General features: G+C 50.8%; 5 protein-coding genes across 5 annotated transcripts; 4 read left to right on the top strand and 1 right to left on the bottom strand.

Moving 5' to 3' along the window:
- Nucleotides 1-2,803: 2,803 nt before the first annotated feature.
- On the top strand, nt 2,804-3,490 carry BROUX77_002547 (uncharacterized protein; the record flags this gene model as incomplete). The annotated part of the gene is made up of 1 exon (XM_073747099.1): nt 2,804-3,490. The coding sequence occupies one exon, from the start codon at nt 2,804-2,806 to the stop codon at nt 3,488-3,490; it is 687 nt and encodes a 228-aa protein (XP_073607629.1).
- Nucleotides 3,491-4,128: 638 nt separating this feature from the next.
- On the top strand, nt 4,129-6,137 carry BROUX77_002546 (uncharacterized protein; the record flags this gene model as incomplete). The annotated part of the gene is made up of 2 exons (XM_073747098.1): nt 4,129-5,258; nt 5,702-6,137. 2 exons carry the CDS (start codon nt 4,129-4,131, stop codon nt 6,135-6,137), a joined length of 1,566 nt encoding a protein of 521 aa, XP_073607628.1.
- Nucleotides 6,138-6,201: 64 nt separating this feature from the next.
- On the top strand, nt 6,202-7,134 carry BROUX77_002545 (uncharacterized protein; the record flags this gene model as incomplete). Its single annotated transcript, XM_073747097.1, has 1 exon — nt 6,202-7,134. One exon carries the CDS (start codon nt 6,202-6,204, stop codon nt 7,132-7,134), a length of 933 nt encoding a protein of 310 aa, XP_073607627.1.
- A 2,148-nt stretch (nt 7,135-9,282) lies between these two features.
- Nucleotides 9,283-9,741, top strand: BROUX77_002544 (uncharacterized protein; the record flags this gene model as incomplete). Its single annotated transcript, XM_073747096.1, has 1 exon — nt 9,283-9,741. The coding sequence occupies one exon, from the start codon at nt 9,283-9,285 to the stop codon at nt 9,739-9,741; it is 459 nt and encodes a 152-aa protein (XP_073607626.1).
- Nucleotides 9,742-17,194: 7,453 nt separating this feature from the next.
- BROUX77_002543 (uncharacterized protein) lies at nt 17,195-19,033 on the bottom strand (the record flags this gene model as incomplete). Its single annotated transcript, XM_073747095.1, has 2 exons — nt 17,195-18,955; nt 19,025-19,033. The coding sequence occupies 2 exons, from the start codon at nt 19,031-19,033 to the stop codon at nt 17,195-17,197; spliced, it is 1,770 nt and encodes a 589-aa protein (XP_073607625.1).
- Nucleotides 19,034-24,797: the final 5,764 nt, after the last annotated feature.

Below are 24,797 nucleotides of genomic sequence, written 5' to 3'. Positions count from 1 at the left end.
TTGGAAAGCTCCTAGAGACTTACATTACAGTCTTTGCATTTTTTGCCATTGACAGTCTGGTTGTCGCAGGACTTGCATGTATCTGTTGCCTAAGAAGGAGAAGGGTAAGCATGTCTCATCTCAAGGGGAAGCTTGTGGCCAGCAATAGCTACTACGAGGCAACTATATGATGCGTGCACTTACGGTTAGGATAGTAGTAATGACCGGACCGAGAAATATCGCAAGTTGCGAGTCTGCATATGCCTGTTGGATTTCGATGAGTTTTTTTCTGGGCTTCGACGACAAAACATGAAAATGAACTTACATGAATCACAAATTAAAATGAGGTTTCCCTTACCCTTTTCACAAATAACACAGAGCGCTAGATAAAGTCAGTGGCGATGCAGAAACGTGGACAATGGCCGGGGCCAGGTTTCGGGGGTAGATCTACCCATAATGAAAGATGCGAAGAAACGACGTATCTGGAACTTGGGTGCTTTGAAACTAGGAAATGACAAAGGGGAAGTCTATTGAAAAGCGGCCCAACAGAACTTATTTTTGGAAGTGAGAATTTGAAAGGTTCAAACGGAGATGCTAGAACTAGTCTTTATATCAAAGTCTGAGGCATACTACATGACTGTAACGGCGGTGCTTATCATTGAGGACTCCATATGTATGTATGTTTATACACAGATGACCAAGCGAAAATGAGTGACACAGCATCAAATTGTTTTGCACGACAGTTTATCATAGCATTAGTCTGGCATTTACGTTGAAAACGTCAGCTGAGGCCCGACTCTGCAGCATGTATGTAACGTCCCATGATAGCCAACGTCTTAGCCCTCACAATGCCCCCGTTTCATGGCAAGAAAACTCTGATTACAACGTAAATCAGGCAATTCGGCCGGTTGTACGTGGAATCTTTGATGTACTTGACGAGGTATATTGTGCTCAAGAATGACAGCGGGTGACTTGACAAATCGCTTGGTGTACTGTCTTGATATGTAGAAAAAGGCATGGTTAACTATATCTTGCTGATTTTTAGATACATAAGGAGTACTGTTCTTCTCTGCTGTATGTAGATCTAGGCCCTGATCGGCTCAAGAGTATAACCGTATCACATATGACATGAGATTCTACCTTGGCGATGCCGGATTTGGGTCACGGCCTGGTCTCTTGACGCTCTATTTCAACCTGCGACATTACCTCGACGAATGGAGTCAAGGCAATAGAAGGCCGCAGAACAAAGAAGAGCTGTATAACCTGCAGCATTCACGGCTTCGAATCACGGTGGAACGGGTGTTTGGTCAGGTAAAGAGGAAGTTTAAGATTCTGAGATCACCGGCGCCAGAATATGGCCTCAAATATCTGCTCTTACTTCAAAAGTGGCTTGCAGTCGTTAGGGCCCATGGTGTTTGCAGCCTTCACAGGAAAAGGTCATCGTGAGGTGAAAGGCACAAGGTCGCACAAGGTGGGAAGACTGTCGACATGGTATCCACAATTGCATAACCAACAAAAAGGTACTTGTTGCTACATATGGCGACTTATGCAAGTGGGGCTACGTGATATGTTTTTTGTCATATATTGTTTATTTTTGAGCCGATCTAGGCCTTAGACTGTGTTATGTAACTACCATTTTTGGGGGATTCCAGATATTAAATCGGCTCCAGGTTTATGGTCTGGCATCAAGTGGTAATCCAAGCTTCGTATCTTTCTTTGGACGCTTGGGTGTTGGAAGTGGTTTTCGTGAAGTAGGCTTGTCTTGAATTTGGCTTTCAGAATGGTTGTTGAACGCCGTGTGTGAACCTCTTGTTTGGGAGTGGACACATGGGAGTATAGTTGTTCCGGCGGCGCCCCACACAGTGGGGCGGTCACCAGAATATATGTACTTTGACAGTATTCGAGCCTCACAGTGCACTAGTTATAGTAGCGATGTCGGCGGTGTCTTCTCCCCGTCTGCGGAGGAACGCCTCCGCGTCTGCCGGGCTAACTGCAGGTCCAACAAGAAATCCGCCTCTAACGACAAGCAAGACGAGCTTGCAGCCGTCATCGCCAACGCCTCGGCCCCCATCCCCAGCTTTATTCCGGCCCCTCTCCCTCTGAGTCTTCCTCAAGCGTAGCTGTCGGGGAAAACGATTTGCCGGGGAAGCCAGAGGCCTCGCCCAAAGACCCAGCGGCTCTCCCGCGGACCGCAAGACCGACTGCGTCATCGTCGGCAGCAGTCTGGACGATTGTGACATGGGAGGCACTGCGCCTTCCAGGCGCTTGTGAAAGTCCCCCACGGGAGCCCTCCGCCCTCGCGGCGCCCCAGAGAATACCGACGCGGCCGGTTACGGCCGCCTCGGCTAAAAATCTTCCAGGCCAATGTGCAGAAATCAGGCCCATGCCATGACACAATCCTTCACTTTGCGGCCGAGCATAGAGCCGACATTGTCCTCGTTCAAGAACCATGGTCCAACACTCGAGGCCACCGACACCCGCCCAAGAGCTGCCAAGGGTACGACCTCTTCGCTCCCATCTCCCCCACTTCCTCAATATTCCGCCCAAGGCGCCTCACCTACGTGCGAAAGGTGTCTGGCCTCGATGCGAAACATCTAAACACCACAGCCACCACCGACACGATTTGTCTCCGTCTCAACACGAACCCCTAAATCCATATCACTAATGTGTATAGATAGCTAGGCCAGGGCATCTACGCCAGTCTGGATCCCCTTTTGACCATGGAGATCCGCCGCAACTCCATAATAGCAGGCGACTTCAACCTAGTCTCACAAAGATGGAATCAACGATGCCCACCATCATCCGGCATCGGCACCTTTGAGGAATGGGTGGACGACAACGCGCTCAACCTGTGCATGCCCGCAAATTCGCCCACTCCATCTCCCCACGCATAATTGATTTCCCGCCTGCCGCATCCGAGCGGGAAGTTCACAAATGCCTCATAGACGTCTACAACTCTGCGCCTGGCGCAGATGGTTTGAATGCTGTGACGCTCCGCTCCGTCTGGCAGGCGCCTGATTGGCGCGCCGCCTGGCTGATGAAACTCTTTGACCTGTGCCTTGCTACAGACTACCATCCCACCCCATTCCGGGAAGCGCAAGTGGTTCCCATCCCAAAGCCACACAAAGAAGATCTCAACACGCCTGCAAACTGGAGACCCATCTCCCTACTCCCGACCATTGGTAAAGGCATCAAGCGCCTCGTCGCCCGGCGTCTCTCTAACTCAGCCCTCATCCATCGCCTGACTTCCCCCCAGCTTTGTGGAGGCCTCCCGGGGCGCTCCGCCACGGACCTTGTGGAAAGCCTGGTTCACCGCATTGAACACGGCCTCCAGAACGGGGAGGTGTCTTCCCTAGTCACCCTTGACATCGAAGCCGCATACGACAGCGTTCTCCCAGGATGTCTGGCCTGCCGGCTTCACGACTACGGCTTCGATGGGCACGATCCTTCGCGTCAAATAGATCAGCTCACGTGCGCGTGGATTCCTTCATCGTCCCTAACACACAGCTAGAGCACGGCCTTCTACAGGGATTGCCTGTATCTCCCATTCTATTCTTTCTGTTCATTGCTCCCATGCATAACAGTAAGATACTCTTCGGTTATGTAGACGACGCCGCCATGCTGGGGCGCGCTCCCACCCTCGCTGAAGCTGCTGCATAAGCCGCCCGGCTGACTAACCAGGCCATTGCATGGGGAGCCCAGAACGGCCTAAGCTTCTCCCAAGGCAAAACTGAACTACAACACTTCCATCGGACCTCAGGACGGGGGCCAACAGTAGTTATCGACGGAGTCACTATCCAGCCCAACAAGGAAACCCGATGGCTAGGTCAAGCAGATGACAGCGAAAGCCACGCGGGCTGCAGCCCATGCCCGATCGCTGGCCAAAATCATCCGCGGCGTCCCGGCCAACCTGCTGCGCCTGGCGGCTCGCGCCACTATTTTCCCCGTTTTGCTACATGGTGCCTCCGTCTGGTTTCATGGCCCCCAAAAGTTTCTAGCCAGAGATAGAGTGGGCCCCGCCTGCTAACAGCAGCTCGTCGACATGGTCGCGAAGGCCGTCGCACGCACAGCCAGGGTCATTATCCCCGCGTACTGCACCACTCCCCACCCGGCCCTGTTCAGAGAAGCAAGCATCCCCCCGCACGCATCATGTTGGACCGCTGCCGCCGTCAGGCCGCCGTACGCATTGCAAGCCTCGACGAATTCCACCCTCTGGCGCGATTAGCTAGAGCACGCACATCCACGCGCTTGACGCTACGGCACAGAAAACTGCCCCGAGCGCCCCCCACCACACGCATCCTGCCGCTGGCCTATTCACCACCAAAACCGCCAGAACCCAAGGATGCCCAGCGCATTCGAGCCGCCAAGTCGCGCATCGCCCGAATCCCTTACTGCGACCTGCGGGTTTTCTCAGACGGGTCCAAGCTACAAGATGGTTCCACAGGAGCCGCTGCGGCCCTTTACATCACAGGCTTGGAACTCCCAACGGTCTCCATCCATCTGGGTAAAATGATGGAGGTCTACGACGCCGAATTGATCGAGGCACTCACAGGCCTCAAAGCCGCACTTCAATCTCCTGCCGCCACCTTCGCCGAAAACGTCATCGTCATGCTCGACAACCAGGAAGCTGCTTACCGGCTCTTGATCGGCCAACCCACTCTGACGTCGCAAGGCATCATCCTCGATTTTCGCGCCACCGCCGACCGGCGGCCACTACGCACCCGCAACTCCATATCACCTGGCCCCGGGAAGGTCATGGTTCAGTGGATCCCCGGACACACCGACATCCCCGGAAACGAAGCTGCAGATCGGGCGGCCAAAGCTGCCGTATCCACCCCTCCTCCCGAGCATCACGAATCCGTGTCCAGCCTGGCGGCCCTCGCGTCGTGGGCCCGGTCACAACACCTGAAGAATGTCACCGCCTACTGGCATGGTAACATCCCAGGAACATACCTGGAACTGCAAATCCCATGGTACGTGAAAGCCCCGCCTGAACTCCATCTACCCCGATTCTACCTGAGCTATCTCCTGCAGTGTCGGACAGCCCACGGGGACTTCACCTGCTACCATCAAAAGCTCGGGCATCCTCCGGAAGGGAAAACATGCGCCTGTGGCTCTGCTAAATCCCTCACGCACTTCCTGCCGTGCAGACCCGCCTGGAGGCAGGCGGAAATCGCCGAGCCCAAACTCCGCCTTGGCAGTATCCAGGTTCTCCTGGGCACCCCCAAAGGCGCTATACTCTTCGCTCGCTTCTTAGGAGCATCAAATTTCCTGACGCGGTACGCCGTACCCGTCCACTTTCACCCCAATGGACCTCTGCCTGTGGCAGGCCTAGCCGAAAGGTGCCAGTCACCAACTCCCTAAAGTAGTAGCCTCCACCCTTTCGTGTAGCTATATCATTGCACTCTGCGCATCGCGGGTGTTAGCCTTAGTTTTCATAGAAGTCCGCATGTCCCCACCAGGATGAGGTTGTGACTCAGGAGCACCTTCCCCGGGCCTTGCCCCTAGAGTTGCCCTGCACGTGACAGGTCCCTTCGCGACTTTAAAAAGTAATAAATGAAATAAAGTTTCTCTGCCTTGTTCCCGCTCAACTCTTTGGAGGCCTTCCCGGCCGATCAGCCACCGACCTTGTGGAGAGCCTCGTACACCGTATCGAAGGAGGACTCGCGAGAGGGTCCGTATCTACCCTCATCACCCTGGACATCGAAGCCGCTTACGACAGCGTCCTTCCTGGTCGCCTCGCAGGCCGACTACGCGACTATGGCTTCCCGAGCTGGGCCTGCCGCTGGGCCCGATCTTTCGCCTCCGACCGGTCCGCTCATCTGCGCATCGAGTCTTTCATTGCTCCCACCGCGTCTCTTGCGCATGGGCTTCCTCAAGGTTCCCCTGCCTCTCCCATTCTTTTTCTGCTGTTCATCGCACCCATGCACCACAGCAACATGCACTTTGGCTACGCAGACGATGCAGCCATGCTAGGACACGCCTCCTCCCTCCAAGATTCGGCTGCCAACGCGACGAAACTCGCTAACGAGGCCATCAAATGGGGCGCTGAAAACGGCCTCAGCTTCTCCTCTGGGAAGACAGAACTCCAACATTTCCATCGCACTCGCGAGACCGAACCCTCTGTTACCATCGGCCCCGCCACCATCCCCGAATAAAGCTACCAGATGGCTCGGCATCTACCTAGACACTAGACTTGACTTCCATCTGCATGTCAGAACCATGACCTCACGAGCTGCCCGCGCCACTGCGCACGTCCGATCTTTGGCCAACGCCGTGCGCGGCGTCCCTGCCAACCTCCTACGTCTTGCGGCCACTGCAGCTGTACTCCCAGTCCTTCTCTATGGTGCCTCCATATGGTACCATGGGACTCAAAGACACCTCGCTAGAGGCAACCTGGGCATGGCCCGACAAAAAAGACTCATTGACATGGTTTCCAAGGTTACCACCAACGTGGCGGAAGTCATTGTCCCCGCCTACCGCACCACGCCGCACGCGGCTCTGTACAGAGAAGCAGGCATCCTCCCGGCACCGCTGATGCTTGACCGTTGTCGGCGTAACGCCGCTGTCCGCGCCACGGGCCTGGACGAGCACCACCCCTTGGCCAGAATGATCAGGTCACGCGCCTATACATGCCTAACCCTTCGGCACAGCGAGCTCCCGCGCGCGCCCATACCCCCTCGGGTTCTCCCTCTCGACCACCCGCCACCACGCCCTCCAGACATCAAGGATGTACGCCAAATTCGGGCAGCCAAAGCTCACATCATGCGCATTCCTCTATGGGATGTCCAAATCTTCTCGGACGGATCCAAGTTGCAAGACGGGTCCACAGGCGTTGCTGCAGTGCTCTACGCCGCAGGCCACACGCTGCCATCTACCGCTGCCCACCTGGGTGAGGCCATGGAGGTCTACGACGCCGAGCTATACGGGGCCCTCATCGGGCTGAAAGCCGCGCTCAAGTCCCCAGCCGCTGCTTTTGCGGAGAACGCCGTGATCCTGCTTGACAACCAAGAAGCAGCCTACCGCCTGCTTACTGGCACACCCACTAAGACGTCACAAGACGTGATCCTCGAATTCCGCGCCACAGCTGCTCTTTGGCCACTACGCACACGCAACGCTTTTTCCTCCGGGCCCGGAAGGGTCATCGTGCACTGAATCCCGGGGCACGCTGGAATCCCAGGAAATGACGCAGCCGACTACGCCACAAGTCCGCGGCCTCCACTCCCACATCGGACGGGTCTCCCCTGCCAGTAAGCCTTGCAGCCCTCGAAAGATGGGCCCGCACACAACACACCGTCGCCACCTCCAGTTACTGGGAGAAGAACAGCCCAGGTTTCTACCAGGAGCTTTAAATATCTTGGTGCTTTAAAGCTCCACCCGAACTATCCCTGCCCCGATTCTACCTCAGCTACCTCTTGCAGTGTCGCACAGCCCACGGCGACTTCGCTACGTATCACCAACACATGGGGCACCCCCCCCCCCCCCCCCCCGAAAGCTTCGGCTATTCACGCGGGGCCCTAAAAAGCAACGTGCACTTCATACAGTGCAAACCCGCGCGCTAGCAGGCGAAAACCGCCGCGCCTAACCTCAAGCTTGGCAGCATCTAACGACTCCTCGGAACCCCAGAAGGCGCCATCCGCTTCGCCAAATACCTCGCAGCATCCAACTTTCTTACAGAGTACGCAGTGCCTGAACACCACCACCCCAAAGCTCCATTGCCTGTGGCTGAACCGGTGGAAAGACCTCAGCCACCAAACCAGTAGTTTCGTAGCCTACCCATGTATAGCTACACCCACGCGCCCAGCGGAATGCGGGCGCCAGCCATAGATCTCCCACACAGTCCGCATGTCCCCACCAGGATGGGGATGCGACTCACGTGATATCAAACCCAAGCCCTGTGATATAGGGTTGATCTGCACGTGACAACACCCTGCGAGACTTTAAAAAGTAATAAAACAAATAATAAAACAAAAAGAAATAAAGTTTCTGCCAACTGTTTAGTGGAACTGTCTTGTGTTACACCATCTTCTCAGCCGAGTAACAATAACATCAACTAACCAACTCAATTTTTGACAGCCTGTGTGCCATGAAATTCTCAAAAGAAGCCTTGGTTGGAGCTATTAAAGGCGCTGAACTGGATGGAGATTTTTGAAAAATCGCGAAAGAAGGACCTTGGCTTAGAATCACTGCCTCAGCATCTTCAAAGGCAATTCCGATGTAGTCAGAGGAGCACAACCCTAAGATGCTTCTATTTGTAGGGTTGGAATGCTGACAATATCAACAGGGTGGCTTACGGAAAGTCTTTACGGCTGTAGAGTTCTTTGGTGTTTTTAAGAATAACATTTATAATCGTGTAAATGACTTTGTTCTTTTGGCAGCTCACAATCATGCAGTTGTTGCTTAGAGAACCGGCGCTTAATTTCGAAGCGGCTATGTCAATAAGCGCAGGTAACATGGACTAAGCATCTTAAACTTTACTTCGACCACTGGACTCAGCTATTCCCAATTATTTCCTTCGTATTTCCAGAGCTATGTCACTACAAAGGGACTTCCCTGAGTGAAGCGTAACATGGTATTGGCCCACTACAACTTCTGTCCCTTGCATTTCTTTTTGCAATGCTGTCCAATACCATACGAACTTGGAAACTTACACGGATAGAGCTTAGAAACGTCGAGCGTTTTCAAAAACCTGTACCTGATGTACATAGGGCTAGGCCGAATCAACACGTTGCTAAGGCCCCTGTCCAGTTCCAGTCCCTAAAGAGTCCTAGTCGAAAGCGAAGTCCAGACCAGGCGTATCCCCGCTCAACTTCTCGAACTACGAGCGTCCTCTCGCCCTAGTGATCATAAAGTAGCGTGCTCTTTCTGAACCTCTATCATCAGCAGCCGGCCGGAAAGGTTGTTGCTATTCCAATACCGGACTCTCCCACTGTACTTGCTGACAGGGCGTGTGTGTGAGAAGGTGCCGGATGAGGCTGAGCCCCTACCACGGGGCTTGGAACTAGACGTTCGTCATATCGTCCAGTCTATGTTCTCTTCCAGTAACCTGATGTCAGTAATGGCGGCATCATTGGGTGAAATCACACCATTCTACGCGTTGTCAAGCTGGCCATCGTCATGTGAACTGGCCTAAGAATCAACTATAAATACAAGCCTCTTCCGACCTAATCTGAGTTATCAAGTTACCCTCTTCACTGACACCCAACATCCACTCCTGAAGATGATCTACAAACATATCTTTTTACTACGTATTCTGTTTAACAGCACACCTTCTTACCACATATTCTTTTTATCTATACCACTATGTCAGGCGCTCCTCTGCCCGAGAACTGGGAATCTGGTATCCTCAGTCTTGAAGAACTAAATTTCATTGCGGAACAAACTATTAGTCCCATCACGACCACCGCCCTTTCTGCGGACCCTGTCGCCCCCGAAGTGGTTGGGGCTCCTGCTGTTTTTACCACCTCCCCCATCATGTCTGCGGACTCTGGCGCTGTCCAAAACCCACCGGCAGCTAAAAGATCTAAGAAGGCGAAGAAGGTGGAGAAGGCGAAGAAGGCGGAGAAGGCTGCGTTGGCCTCCCGAAAATACCGGCTCAAGAAGAAGGAGGAGATGGAAGCGGTCGAACAGGAAATCAACACCCTGTCGGCCAAGGTTTGGGGAATGCATCGTGCCATCGAAGATGGACGGCGCGCTTTGGCTGAGAAGAGAATGTTGTTTGAAATGGCCTTCTTATTTCCGGCTCCCAGCGCCTTCATCTGAAGTCCTTCATCCTCGCCCGTTTCATTATCCTTGCTCGCGTTGTCGCCATGGCCTGCTTCCTCGTCTAGGCCCTCAGGGGGCACAGTCTTCTTTTCTTGTCTTTTGCCTTTATACAACGAAGCGCTATTTATACATTTTCTTATCTTACACTCAAACTTCTATGTGATTTCTAGTATATCTCCTGTAACTGGGAAAGTGCTTGCGTATACCCAGACTTCACAATCGAGTGTCTTTGGGAAGCCGCTTGCGTGCTCCCAATTCCTAAAGCTCTAATTTGCCAGACTGCTTGTTGTGGTGTGGCCAAGTTTCCCGTGCCTGTGACAAAGCTGTTGCTTGCTGAAGAATGACGGCATAACGTAGTTGCCAGTGCGCTCTGAATGGCACCGAGGAGAACAACAAATAAATAAAAGCCTAAAAAGACAATGTTGCGACACCGAGGCGCTTCCAAATCTAGCAGTTGACATTGACTTACACCCTGAAGGTTGGGGCACATATGGAAAGGACTACGGTGGCTCCTTGCGACTTCCTAGGAACTCTTCTTCTCTAACCTCGATATACTTGGTGATGTGCCCTAGGCAGGTCTTTCTCCTCTATCAACCTCTCTCCTCTACAATCTGCACTGACGATTGGTCTCTCTGAAAAAGTCTCCCCACCTGACAATATCTTCAACCCGGGTCGGCCCGCAAAGACCCACCGGCAGACAATGGCTGTGTCGACTAAAATCAGCAACATTCAAGATGATATTGATGAAGAATGTCGCGTTTTGGCAGGCAGACAGGCCTTGTGGAAGATGGGGTTCTCTTTCACAGCTCGCTAGGACTCTGCTCAAGGTCTTTCAACTGCCTCAATATTTATTCCTCCTTAAAAGGCTCAATGAATAGACTTCTTCTCCAATTCATGTCGACAACTAGCTCCATCCTTGCCTCGTGGTGTATTTATCAGTGTATGTCGTAGTTTCTGTCTCCAGTGGAAATGTTGATTGTTGTGACGAGCGTTGAGTTAGTCTTACCCTTGCGGTGTTTAGGGCTGTAGCTGGCTTCTATTTTAAGCTCTTGTTGAAGCATCACACGTGTCAACCCTGGCATTGTCTATGTTAGGGTCTGACGCAATGACAACAAGCTAGTTCCGTCCAGCAAGTTCATCTCTACGTCCGCACTCTCTCTTCTTCTGACACTGACCGAGTGCCTGTCGATTCAATTGTACTCGCATGGTATAATCAAGGGTTGTGTTTAGACGCCCAATGCAACTTGATTTCTGGCAATTTCTGACGGCCAAAACACGCTCCCGCTCTCGCACACGTACTGGTAGTCGGTGGAGTAGACTTAGCCTGGAACTCGGTTACATGCGGAGATAGATACGCTGGTGTCGTTTTCTGAGCTTGTTTTGAGGGTTTGGAAGACTCTGAGTCTCGGCTAGTGGCGGACTTTAGCCATGTACATACTTGGATATGTAGAAGCTGTCAGTGGCTTCAAAAAAGAACATGCCTGGCGGCAGAAAATGGCATAGGTAGCGTGATTGCTCGCGGCATCCATCGCCAGCAGCTGGCCAAAAAGACTGTTGCTTTTCCAGAACCGGCCTAGTCCATTGTGCTTGCTGACAGGGCGTGTCGGTGGAGGGGCTCGTTCAGGGTCTTTTTTTGTCTGGTCTTACGCCTAGTTACATGTAGCCTTCTACGTGATTTCTAGCATGCTTCCTCTGTAGCTGATGTAGTAGCTTGAAAGAGAGGCGTTGTTTGGTAGTCGTTATAGATGTATGTACATGGCGGCATCAAAACACACCCGGTACGTGTCTTCTATGCTCCAGCGCGCTTCCTCTGTTCTTCAGTTACCCAATCCACTCCAGGTGTCAGAAATGCAAAATCAACAAGAAACTGGCCGCTATGTGCCAATTCCCCGGCTTTGCCCAGCTCGCCGTGCCTCTCATAAGCATTGTCGAGTCGTTGGACTACAGAGACATGATGACGTATTTCTTTTTGTCATGTGGTAGTATGCACATAGTATGTATTCGGGATTAAGTTCTACATAGCCTTCCTCTGACCGATTCACCTATCCCATGTGGAGCCTTGCGGCACACGGTATCTTGAGGGTTAAGCTCAGAATAGGGTTACAGGGTGCTACACTATCCTGTCAAAGCATGTAAACAACCGCTGTTCCAAAAAGACGAACGGTCATTTGGAATTGCTTTTTTAGTGGGGCTTCTATCTTCCACTATATACGCCGAGTTCTCATGGCTACTGTGTTGTACGCTAACTGGGTAGCTTGGTCTCTTTGTAGCGATCCCTACAGCGATAGTTTGACAGATGCCCCAAGCGGGATACAATTGTTCGTATAATAACCCACATCGATGTGGGTTAACTACCGTTTTGGGGAGAGTATACTTAGACGTTGGATGTCTACAGTTGCCACTATTGTTTTTGTATGTATAGCCCTACCTTATGCTCTGAATAACGTCGCATAACGAACTGTACATTACGATGGATAGCAATCAAAACGCCACTCATGCCCTACTATATTGTTTGAAGAAGAGCATTGTAAGGAAGTAGCTAGTTGTCACTGGTGTGCGACAAATTCGTCCCTACACCATAATAGATCTGCTAGATGAGTGAGTAACCCCAGTACTTCGGTACTTTCGGCTAAGATATCACTGAGAAAACGGTGGTCAACAGTAAACAGCCTTTTCTACCGCGTCTAGGGCACTATCTACTATCATACTGCGTGGCTTTCACGTGTGTTTAGTAGTGTCGGCCTCAGGCAGCGAGAGTTTGCCGTTGTAAACAGAAAGCAAGTCTTCTTGTTTCCTTTTCCTGTCTTGTAAACAAACAAAATGCCTTCCTTGTTTGCTTGACAGACTTTCCATCCCCGGAACTGGGACGATTGTTACCGCAGCTATAAATCTTGCACTAGTTGTGCTTTCTTCTTTTTTCTTTTCACTTGCTCTCTCCCCACTTCCACCACATGTTTTCATCATCACGTCCGCCAAAAGCACTGCTACTACTGCGTTGCCATTGCCATTCTGACTGTGGCCTTTGTTTCCACTATCAGCACTGGTCTGGCCACTGTAGTCATCTTCTTGCGGGTTCCAATCTGCATCATGAGGCTTAGAGTAAGTAGAGCAGTCTTGTTTGTCGCCGCATGACTCCATCGACAGGATTGTGGTTGTCATAGTGGCGGAGTTGACTATTGTCTCCCACGTTACCCTTCTGCCGTCAACTCTAATACTAACGTTCTTTCGTAGCCTTTGGCCCATACTACGGCTTGAGTGACGTCGGCATCTCCACCGTCTCCGCCAGGCCCACCACCAGGCCCGGCGTATTTCGCCTCGGAATCGGGGTCTGGGCGCCTCCGAACCCTAGATCCTTATCGCGCCCGGTCCGGCAAGGTCCACCGGGTGACCTCTTGGGCTTCGGCCCCGCTGCGGTCTGCGTCCTTTCCCAGGGCGCAGCCTCCCCTCAAGTCGGTCCTGCGGCCGTCTATCTCGCTGCGCTCTATTGAGCGCCCGAAGAAGACGGTCCGCTGGGCCTTTGATGTGAAGGAAAACGTCCCTCGTCCAAAGAAGGTGGACGAGGAAGAGCCCGAAGACTCGGGCTTAGATCTGGAAGCCTTGGTGGCGGAGGCCAAGGCACTGATGGCAGCAGAGTCGCTGACTGTGCATGAGGCAAACCACCAGGTCCTGGCCCGGGAATTGGGCCCAAGTGAGGAGAAGATTATGAAGAAGAAGGACCCAGTCACCGGGCCTTCAACTCCTTCGTCTCTGACTCAGAGGAGAGTGATGCTGCCCTGTCCCGCGAGGGACAGGCATCAAATGGCCTGGTGTTGCCAGACCCGTTCTCGCCTTTGGGCAACGACAGTCTGGCTCTGCCAAGCCTGGTCCCTACAACAGGGGGGACATGGCCCGCGCTCCCAGCCCCACTGGCGAAAGCCGGTCGTCTTCGCCCTTTCTCTCGTCGCCGCTCGACACAAAACATGTGGGAAGGCTGTCAGTTGCTTCTCATTTCAACAGTTGATTCAGCCGCTGTTTCTTTCTAGACATCAAAACGGTAAATATAGAGGTTTGCTTGCAGCATCGGGCCTAATTCATCTCTTGGTGTAAGTAATTTGTGTAGGCGTTAAATATAAACAACCCAAGTCATCCAAAACGTAGGAAACTAAAATCAGCCGCTTTCGACTGTTGGAGGATTCAGAGTCTCGTGATTCAGAAATGCTCAGATGCTCTATTCAATCATCTACCATTATCATGATGTAATAATATCTTGAGTCTGTAAAATACACATGAGGTACAACACTGATTGATATTCGCATGCAAAGGCTTGCTCTTCCTTCTCGTTCTCTATAGACTTTGACCTAGAAACCATTGTTCATCGTTCTCTTCTTTTCTCATACATTGAATCTCCCTGTTCTACTATCTCTCTGATTTTGTGACGTTCCGGAATCTACTTTGGTCGAAGGACGACAGTACGTCCCCATATCAAGACGGATAATAGTAGGCACTGCCAATTCATTACAATATTTGGGTTGTCCGTTCTTATCAGTATTTAAGAGGACTTACTGTTGTCCTTTGTCGAAAGTAGATTCCGGAAAGTCACAAGTTCAAAGAGATATAGGAATGAAAAGTTCAAGGTATCGGAGAAAAGATGAACGATGATCGATGATTTCTAAGTCTAAATCTACACATTGAGGCGAGGAAAAGCCATACATTTATACACGAAATCAAATCCACTGTCCATCAGGAATTGTAGGTTCACAGTAGCCATTGCATCATGAACTGGGCAAGTTTCATATGCGAACATGTGAAATGCATCTGAATATGCACTAGGTGTGATATTCCCTTAATGTTCACTTGATATTTCCATCGTCAAACGTATTGGAGACAACGACTCTGTAGTCACAGGTTATAACCCTAACGGGATCGACGTTTCAGGGATGTTACATGGGATGTATCAACAGTTCTGGGTCAAGACTGGGCTCACAGTTTTATTTTGACAGGTTGAGTTTGAGACTGACGATCGTTGTTACACAGAAACAGCCTTCACAAGAATGTGCAACACAGGAATTACTAGTTGTTCTCAGCATTTGTTAGTGATTGTAGATGGCAAGAATAAGGGGGGGAGACAGAAAGGGAATGTCACATGGTAAAAATCGAGTATAGTTCAAGTTCGAGTGCTGGCGGTATAGAGATGCGAGCTTCTGGCATCAAAATAAAATAGAGAAAAAGGCCATATCAGTCGATAATTTATAGGAGGTGGAGGGAATAGGCTTCGTGGAGTGCATGCGTTAACATTGAAACCCACGACGGAAATAACATCCAATTGCCAGCTCTAGAGACAATGTCGCGCAGCGGCTGGCTAAGGTAGCAAGTGGTTTGCGAGGTTACATAAGCAGACCAATAACAGGGCAGGTTATATACACGGATTACACTGTCAGAGTGGGCAAACTACCACTGCGCCAGAAAGACAAAAGTCCATTTGGACTTGTCTGTTTTCCATCATGTACGCAGGGCTTTACTTCAGCCTCCTTGCGTATACTAACTGGATAAATTTGGCCTCATTGCAGCGGATTCCCACCGCAATAGTTTGGCATACACCACAGAACTATGTGAAGGTGATCTAGCGGATTTCCCACTTTTGAGATAGTTGATGAATAAAGAAGTAATTGACCATAACAATGGTTATGGAAACGATGGCGACTAAACGAGAAGCGCAAGAGACAGACAAAGCTATGGGATGTACGGGAGAGCTGGGTAACTTGACAACCCGAGGTTTAACGCAGGTATCTCAATAGTAATACATTATCTTGATGACCTTGGCCTACAAGTCTCGTGTTTGAGTCAGGGGCTAAGGAAATGGCGGTGGTGTTGTGTAGGTCTTGCATCAATAGAAGCGGAAAACGAAGGCAGTAGGTATTCAGACGGTGAAACTAGAGGATTGATACACAGAGTGAAATTAATATCAAAAGTTTCAAAGCGATGAGTCTATAGAGGCTGACAATAGCATTTAGTGGCTGGGAGGGCGGTACACGCGGTCAGGAAACAATGGTCATTAAACAATGGACACTACATGGAACAAGGGAAAAGCAGACAGATAAAAGCATAGATTCAAATAGCACAAGCTAACCACCAGAACAACAATACCACCAATCGAAACAACACGCCCTGTAGTCTCTTGTGAGCTGCGGGGTCAAACGACAAACCGCATCATCAACGCAGAAAGCAAAAACAAAAACAACAAGGAAAAGAGAGGTTGTGGCAAGCGTCCCATGCCAGCCTGGACTCTGACAATCTGCTCCCCAAAAGCAAACCTTACAAAAGTAGGCATATGTGGACGCATCCCAAGCTGAACAGTTGCTTTGGTAACTGTTCGTTTAAGATTAGTCTTGAGAAACCTGTTCCCTGAAGCCCTATTCCACGTAAATAGGTCTCGAAGACGGGTCCCCAAGGCGAAGACGATGAAGAGACAGGGGTATGTCCTCGTAGGACATGCCCTCATCGAAACCGACCTTGTTCGGCTCTTTGCAAGAATACACTTCCCCACAGGTCGCCCTGCTCGTCCTTCAGCTCGGTATAGTCCCCCTTGTGACAATGTTTATCGGGGGTTCGCCTTCTTGGAATAAAGCCCTGGGTGGTGTGCCCTCTTATTATGCAAGGGCAGACCCCAGGATATGGCGGGAGCTCGACGCGGTGAGGCCTAAAAACTAGGGAAGCCAGAAGCGAAGCATGGCAAAAATGATAGTAATGATGAATGAAAATCATAGTCACAATGAATAAGAAAGCTTCAAGGATATCAATAATAAAGGGGACTTTAGGAACACATGAAGGAGCCAGGCCTACCACCACACGGTGAAGCCATGTTGTACAGAGGATAACCCGGGTTACACAACTCAAACAGAAGCTCAGGCAGGGAGCGTGTCGTTGTTCAAGTAGAATCGGGCAGTGTCTGGTGTCGAATGGCGATGGGAGGCCATCCACAAGAAATAGAGAAGATTGGGGGGATGCGGGAACGGTCAGATCAAGCTGCGGACAAAACCGTAGATGAAAGTCTAGAGATAGTATCACGACAGGTGAAATTGAGAGGATGGCCTATGCAACCAGAAGAACGGAAACTAGCAGGACAAACACGAGAGAACAGGAGCCAAAAGCTCTACTGTCTTCTGCGCATTGCACCAAACATGGGTCCATTCCAGCTAGCAGGGACCGGGTGGATTCCAGCAGCCTGGAAGTTGTTGAGACGGCCCCACCGTGGTTCCAGTACGACTGGGACAACAGGCTCAGGCTCGCTGGGTGGCGTTGGAGTTATCGAGGAATCGGCGGAGCATAGGCACACAATGCCAACACACACAGTCGACAAGAGCGACAACAAAAGGCCAAGGGCAAAAACAACAGTGGTCGTCAGGCAGACCAGCAAGATATCGACAGCCCGGAGGAGATCAGGTAGGGATAGCCCAGCTGCCCAGTGCATTGGCTAAAAAAGCTCCCAGCAAACAGTGGCAATCGCTGTCCGAATCCCCCATCCACACAGGCTCAGGGCGTGGGAAGCACGACGAGAAATTGATCGAGTAGTATCGCTGTACCACGACATTCCAGCATAGTAGCCCATTTCGACATAGGGCCACAAGAACAGGACGATCAAGCGCAGGAGCTGGCACCATGGCATGACGAGGGCACCAACTATGAGGTAGCACACCTCCCACAACTCCCACCTATCCTTGCCTGGGGGTGGCGGAGGTCCAAAGGACCTGACAAACCGCAGGAGCGAAAGGGGGATGGCCAAGGTGGAACAGACGCCGTGGCGCAAGGCAGCGAAGAGAAGAGCCAACAGGGTGGGCAGGGCGAGGCGAGCAAGCAGGATGAAGAAGGCGGAGCAAAAGTAGGAGAAGGGGCTCGCCATGTCGACCGAAACCGAGATGGCAAGGGCCCAGGCCATGCGGGCAAAGCTGACAACAGCCCAAAAGACTGTTCCCAAAAGAGAAAAGACTGGGAACGGGTCGCCCCGGATCGACGTGTGGGGAACAGGGGGCTGCTTCTTACGGCGGCGGACGGGCGCAGGAGCCGGGCAAGGAGACGACACAAGCACCTCGGTCGGCTCGAGGCCCCAGGGCGAACGGGACGAAGGAGAGCGAGGAGAAGGAGGAGAAGAAAGAGGCGAATAAGAGCCCTGCGTGCGCGACGCAGAGCCAAACAACTGGCGGGCGGGGAACGGGCGGTCGTAGGCCTCCCGTAGTTTCGTGCGCGTCGATGACGCCGATGAGGAAACTGAAGAGGCCGAAGCCACGGGGCTCTCCTCAAGCGAATTTCCCGGAGCCTGGGAGAAAGTGAGACGGGAGGGAGACGGCGAGGCATCGCGGGGAGTGGACAGGAACGGCGAGGAAGGGAGGTCTGGGCTCTCAGCCACAGACATCCGGTCTTCGCCGGTCGTGAGACCGGCATCCCAGGGAAAAGCCCGAGCGGGAGAAACTCTCGCGTCAAGCGGCGACGAGAGGAAGGGCGAAGACGACCGGCTTTCGCCAGTGGGGCTGGGAGTGCGGGCCATGTCCCCCCTGTTGTAGGGGACCAGGCTTGGCAGAGCCAGACCGTTGTTGCCCAAAGGCGAGAACGGGTCTGGCAACACCAGGCCATTTGAGGACTGTTCCTCGGGGGACAGGGCAGCATCACCTCCCTCCGCGTCTGATTCAGACGAGAAGGAGTTGAAGCCCCAGTCGCTGGGTCCTTCTTCTTCTTTGTCTTTGCCTTCGTCTTCGTCTTCATCTTCCCCTTCTTCGTCATCACTTGGGTCCAGCGCGCGGGCCAGGACCTGGTTGATAGCCTCCTGCATAGTCAATGACTCTGCTGCCATCAGTGCCTTGGCCTCCGCCACCAAGGCTTCCAGATCTAAGCCCGAGTCTTCGGGCTCTTCCTCGTCCACCTTCTTTGGACGAGGGGCGTTCTCCTTCACATCAAAGGCCCAGCGGACCGTCTTCTTCGGGCGCTCAATAAAGCGCAGCGAGATAGACGGCCGCAGGACCGACTTGGGGGAAGGCTGCGCCCTGGGAAAGGACGCAGACCGCAGCGGGGCCGAAGCCCAAGAGGTCACCCGGTGGACCTTGCCGAACCGGGCGCGATAAAAATCCAGGGTCCGGAGGCGACCGGACCCCGATGCCGAGGCGAAATACGCCGGGCCCGGTGGTGGGCCTGGCGGAGACGGCGGGGAAGCCGATCCTCCAGGAGTGGCAGTATGATTCGTGGGCTAGGGCTGGAAGTTAGTGAATGTGTTGACGCAGGAAGGTGTGCACCAAGAAAGGGGGCAACTACTTACACGAGACATGTTGACACAGGGGCAGGTAGCTAGCAAGAAAAGCAACAGCAGTAACAGCAAGAGCAAACACCAGACGAGAATCGAGGATAGAACAATGACCCAAGTCAACAGGCAACTACGACGAGAGAGAAAGAGGCCAGTAACAATGGACGATGGTAGAAGCCAGAGCAGTTGCAGAAAACAACAGAATCAGAAAGTCAAGTCAGTCGATGAAGAAAAGCAAAGCCGCGAAGCAAAGTCGCAAGTAGTCAAACGGACGCAATGTCGGAATGATGATGTAGAAGAAAGAAATGAATCGACCAGCAACCGGAGCAACAGGAGATCGCCCGCATTTTTATACCCAAAGAGCTCCCCCCTGCTCAAGACCGTCAGCTCTGGTTGGCTGGTGCAATCAGCCCGGCCCGAAATGGAAGGCGGGGAGCCATATGACTGGCAGAATTCGGGACGCGACACGCGTCGGGCCGGCGGGGAGAAGGCACGGGGATTCAGACGGACAGGACGATTGGGTTTCAGTGGTGGATATCTCGGTCAGAATCGCTCGTATGACTGGCCTGGGAGGTCCATTCGATTCAAAAATGGTACTTCCATACAGGACCAAAGGCTTTTGACGCGCGGAGCCCGCCGCTCGGTCTCCCGGTTGCATCTTGTCCGCAGAAGACGTCTCAAAAAGTAGGCACTCCATGATATCACGGTAAAATAAGCGTTGTGATACATTTTCAAGACCCTCATATGAGCCCCCGCCATTGAGAGTATTGGAAAACGCGGTTGCATGTTTAAAAGGCCCTGCGTAACTGGAAATGCATCTCTCCTCCGACACCATAGGACCCCTCTCCGCCACATGTCGTCAATATAAGCTTTTTTAGCGTCGCACTACATCCCTCCCTCTCGACGCCAAGAACTCATTTCCCGCCTGCTCCTCAACCTTTTGACATGTGCAAATACGCACGAGTCACCGCTACATCCTGGCTTGATATCAACCTCAATCGACCACTGCGCACATCCTCTTGCTATCAAAAACTTCTCCGAGCCCATTGCACTCTGTCCATGCCCCCTATTCCCAACTCTTAACCCGCATCCTCTGATTGGCAGGCCCTTGATGTCCCGATTAGGCCTCCCCACCACCCACTCGGCCCGAGCCGGCAGGCGGTGAGCAGCTTTTTTCTTGTGACACCAGAAGCCCCGCCGCGACCGCACGACACGCCGTGAAGAGGAAGGCACACGGCGCGTCAGCACGCGTACCTGCCACTAAGAGCGCAGCTGAACTGGAAAGTGGTACGATCTCTCGACAGTCTGAGGGTTCTCGACAGTCTGAGGGTTCTCATTGGCTCACAGCACCCAAAACAATCCGGAATCTCACTAGGCAGTAGACTCGGCGTCTCGGCAGTTGCTTTGTGAGTTGAAAGCCGGCTGATCCCGAGTACGCACAGCCTTCATTGAGGTAACTACCTTTTCTGCATCATGTAAACAAGATCTCCGCGACGCGCTGACCTGGTATATTTGGCCTATACATTTCTCCCACAAGCTCTGGCATACTTGTCCAAAACCAATGAGAACGGGTCTCGGTATAGGTGGAAGCATACAGGTCCTCCTAAGATCCATTATTGCTGTTCTATACCCTGAACTCTGCCTGCCCTTTATTCCTCTTCTGAAAACCTAAAACATCTCTTTGTTGATAATACCTGTCAGAAAAAGAGTGCCTCCTTAAATAGATGAGTGCCCCTCACATAGATGGGTGTGCACACAACTGGACATACGAGGATTATATAAGGTACGCCAAGAGGACGCCCAAAACCTAGAACAGAGGGAGTTAAGAGATCATCGATTCACACAATACCTCCCCCCCTCCCCTCGTAGACAACCAGCTGTGTTCGAGACCTTTCCCTTGAGGCAAATACCCCCGAATGAGACCGTAGCAGAAATAACATCATGAAAATCATTATGAATCATTACAATGGTGACACTGAGCTCTCCTTTAAGTACAATTGTTTCCGTTCCCACTCCGCCTTTTGCCTCGTCTTCTTAACATCAGTCATACCATCAAGCAATAACATGGCCTTGATGGGAAAAGTGTGATGCCATTCTTTGCGGGAGCCTATCTGGCTCGAATCATTTCAGCAGTATACGCTTGACCACAAGCTCAACTTTTAAGTTTCCCTTTATAATCACCAATAAACACAACCTCCCACTGCATATTCCACACGTGACTCTACTTCCGTCGTGACACAAAAGATCTGCTTCTTTCCCAGCATTAACTATCATTTTCATTATATTCACCTGCAGCTACATCCTAACAATATTTACGCTCGTTCAGACACCAACTGTTTCAGAGTTCAACTTCTCTTCAACTCAAATTATGGTATCCTAGTTGAGAAAATTCCCAGATTTCAGAAGCAAAGTTTTGTATTGTTTAAAGAATCTCCAATGGCTTTTAGTCAGCCTCGGGGGGGGGGGGGGGGGGGGGGGGGGTTTTCACATCGCCAAGTTAAGCCAAATACCGGATACAGGTCTTAATAAATATGTTCAACATGGAAAAAAAAGCCCTTGATGGCCCTTAAAACTCAGTTGCTGAAAATTTGAGTTTTTTCCAGAAGTACCTCGATCCCGTTGTTCGTGAAGTGTAAAGTTTATATTGTTTGCTTGGTAGAGGAATTTGAGTAGCTATCCGAATATCAAGCAAGTTCAGCGACCAAGTGAGGACGATGTAGAATTCACTTAAAAGACGACAAGATCGGCTGGCATCGGCTGCATTAATCCATCGGACATTACTCCATAGTTCAAAGCGCTATGTGCATGTTCCATCAATCATGTCAACTAATTCGCCTTCCTGAAGATACTCTCCTCCGCCAACCCAGCTTCACATGAATGTCTCGCTTAACATTAAATGACCTGTATCAAATTTTGGCTTCCATTACACCTGTTCATATCATCATGATCTGTTATCGAAATACAAAGTTTCCCGCCTACTTGTTTGCTGAGCAGAGTGTATTTTTATCACCACCAGGCTCTTTGACTATTATATCATGCAGGCTGGTTCTGAACACCATTCCACACTAGTTACAAAGAAACCTCATCATTGAAATTCAAGCATGTTCGGCATTGTTATGGCTCTGTGGCGAAAACTAACACCATCTTAGTATCTCAATCTTCGCTAGTTACTTAATGGGTAGTTAGTTAAATATGAAGTGTGTAATTTCATATGAAGAATCGTCACCTCATACATACAAGAAAGCTCCGGATGTACTAAAGCAGAAACGACGTATATAGCTCCTGGATACATACAGGCTTCGTCACATAGTCTACTGTTGACGCTCGATTCGTTTGTGCAGCCATACTACATTCAAGGTGGTGTAACTCATGACTCTAGAACAAGCAGCAATATGGTTTTCATATTACGAGCTGCATAAATCAATGAAAACAAGAAACCTGGGAATACACTAAGTGAGGGAGACATGTTGCAAGAAATTCTATGGAAAGTTTGATCGTCGAGTAGGAAATAACAGCAGAGCTCATTTTCTTATCCTCGTAATAACTATTTCGTAGTAATACCACCAATCAAGACCACTCGTGTGCTAACAGGCCTGGCGATTTTTCAAATTATCGCTGTGGGAGTCCGCTGCCATGAGGCCAAAGCCACCCAGTTGGCATACGCACAGAGGCTATGAGAGCCCAATGTACACAATGGAAGATAGAAGCCTCACTAAGTAAGCAAGTCCAAATAAACGTTCGTCTTTTTGGCACAGTGGTAGTTTACTGACTCTGACATTCCAGGGTGGACGGGATATTAGGTTACACACTAACATGAGCTTGTACCACCAGGAGTCTCAACTTACTACATGGACAAAGGAGCAAATATGGGCCATGCCAAGGAAAAGTACACCATGGAATTCTTGGTACTATCTGTGGATGCTTGTATGTGCCCAATGCAATTTAGTGTAGTTGGTCAATGTGAATCTAAGGAGGACTGGCCCCCAGTGCTTGGCGTTTTGGGCAAGGCAGACTTTGCATGTGTTGGTGAAATGCCAAACAGTGGTTGTTATGTTATTTCTAGTAGATTTGTCAAATTACTCATACCCCTATTCCCGTTTTATGTCCTTTCTTGAAGGCAGTCCATTAGTTTTAAGTCCAAAGAAGGGAGGTCGTGTTGATTCTCAGCTCACTGTCTTTTTAGCATTTATGCTCCAAACAAATTATTAGGGTTAGCATAATTGTCGTGTTGTTCCCAGATGCTAACTATGCCGGGCAGGGAAACGAGGGACCCTGTGGGACGTGCTTTTTTTAGGGCTTATAGGGCCAGTCAAGCTCGTGTTTTAGAGGACAAGCTTGTTTCTTTCACCCCCATTTCCTCCCATTCAGAGCAAGTGAATACGGGTGCTGCCAAAAATAGTTGGAGGACAGAGAAGAGAAGAGTGACAAGGATATTTGGGCTTTGTTTTTGAAGAAAAGGGAAGCTTCAAAATGAATGGCACATGTGAAAATGTCTACTTGTGTGCATGTATGCCGAGCATGGCGCGTATGGACAATGACAACGCGATAACAAGGGAGACGAGCAGTATGTATTAATGGGAGTATCACAATCCAAGTCGGATATTGTGCGCATTTTTATGAAACTACTAGAGACCATTGTTGAAAGGGTGCACAACAACAGATGGGAGAGGCAAAATAGAAAAAAGGCAGGGCTGTTGTGGAATGGAGCAGACTGGAGACGATGGAGACGATGGAATCTATAGAACTATGGCTCATTCTTCGCCAATAGGCGAGAAACAGGCCGTTCGGAAGAAGGAACAACAAAGACATGTTTTTCCAACAAGGTGGAAACAAAGACAGGTGAGGTAGGAGAGAGAAAAGGGGGTGGGTGTGCGGCTTTATGGATAAGTTGACTTGGGCTGGGGTGGATTGGCTGAGTAGACTAGGGTTACTTGGGGTTTTAAAAGAAACCAGTGACGCAGCCGGCCAGATTCTGAGAGGCAAATCTGAAACACTATTTCGGCCCATCTACGTTTTGTACCAGTACTTGTGACTGACTAGGTATCATTGTAGCATTTGTGCAAGCTGGTTAAAGCACAGATTTGAGAGAACAAGGGTCTCTTTTGGGCCAACAAGAAAAGAAGACCGAGGTGGAAGTCGAGCGCTCTGACTAGTTTGCAGGCAGGACTAACACCACAATGGTAATCTGGCACATGTCGAGAGTGTTCCCTTGCATTCAGCAGCGTGTGGGCGTGTTGAACAGAAATGTGGTAAGAGGATGGTTCAGTATGATTTAGAGAAAAAAAGAGATACGAAAAGTGATGTCAGACTTGGTCAAGACAGCCATGTGTCTAAGTACATATAGTTACATATGTACATACATAGATAGCTACTACGAGGTGCAGACATTTGATTTGATTGCCTTGATTACGCAAACTGTCAAATCACGAGAGAACTACAAATACGTATAGTTAGTTACGGCACATGTATGACGTACGGTTCTCGGGAGCGACTGGGCGGAGTGCGAGAGTGGCCAGTGCTGGGTGAAAACGGGAGATAGGTACATGGTTATTCTGCAGGAGGCTAGCAAAGGGAAATGACACGAGGAAATATTGTACTTAGCCTGTCGTTAGACTTGTTTTTAGCGCGGACTTTGTGTGTGGTTGGCAGATTCCAGAGGAGACGGAGATCGCAATAGTAGTCGAGAGTGACTAGTTGGAGAAGGTAGGCACAAGTAAACAAACCCAAAGTAGGCAAAAGTAAACAGGAGAGGAATCCGAGGCAAGAGGCAAGTGCAAGAGGTGGCTGC

This window comes from Berkeleyomyces rouxiae (genome assembly GCF_048999995.1).
Source record: "Berkeleyomyces rouxiae strain 22BRR77 chromosome Unknown BrBRR77_ptg000002l, whole genome shotgun sequence".
NCBI lineage: Eukaryota > Fungi > Ascomycota > Sordariomycetes > Microascales > Ceratocystidaceae > Berkeleyomyces > Berkeleyomyces rouxiae.
This window is presented reverse-complemented; position numbering and strand designations above follow the sequence as displayed.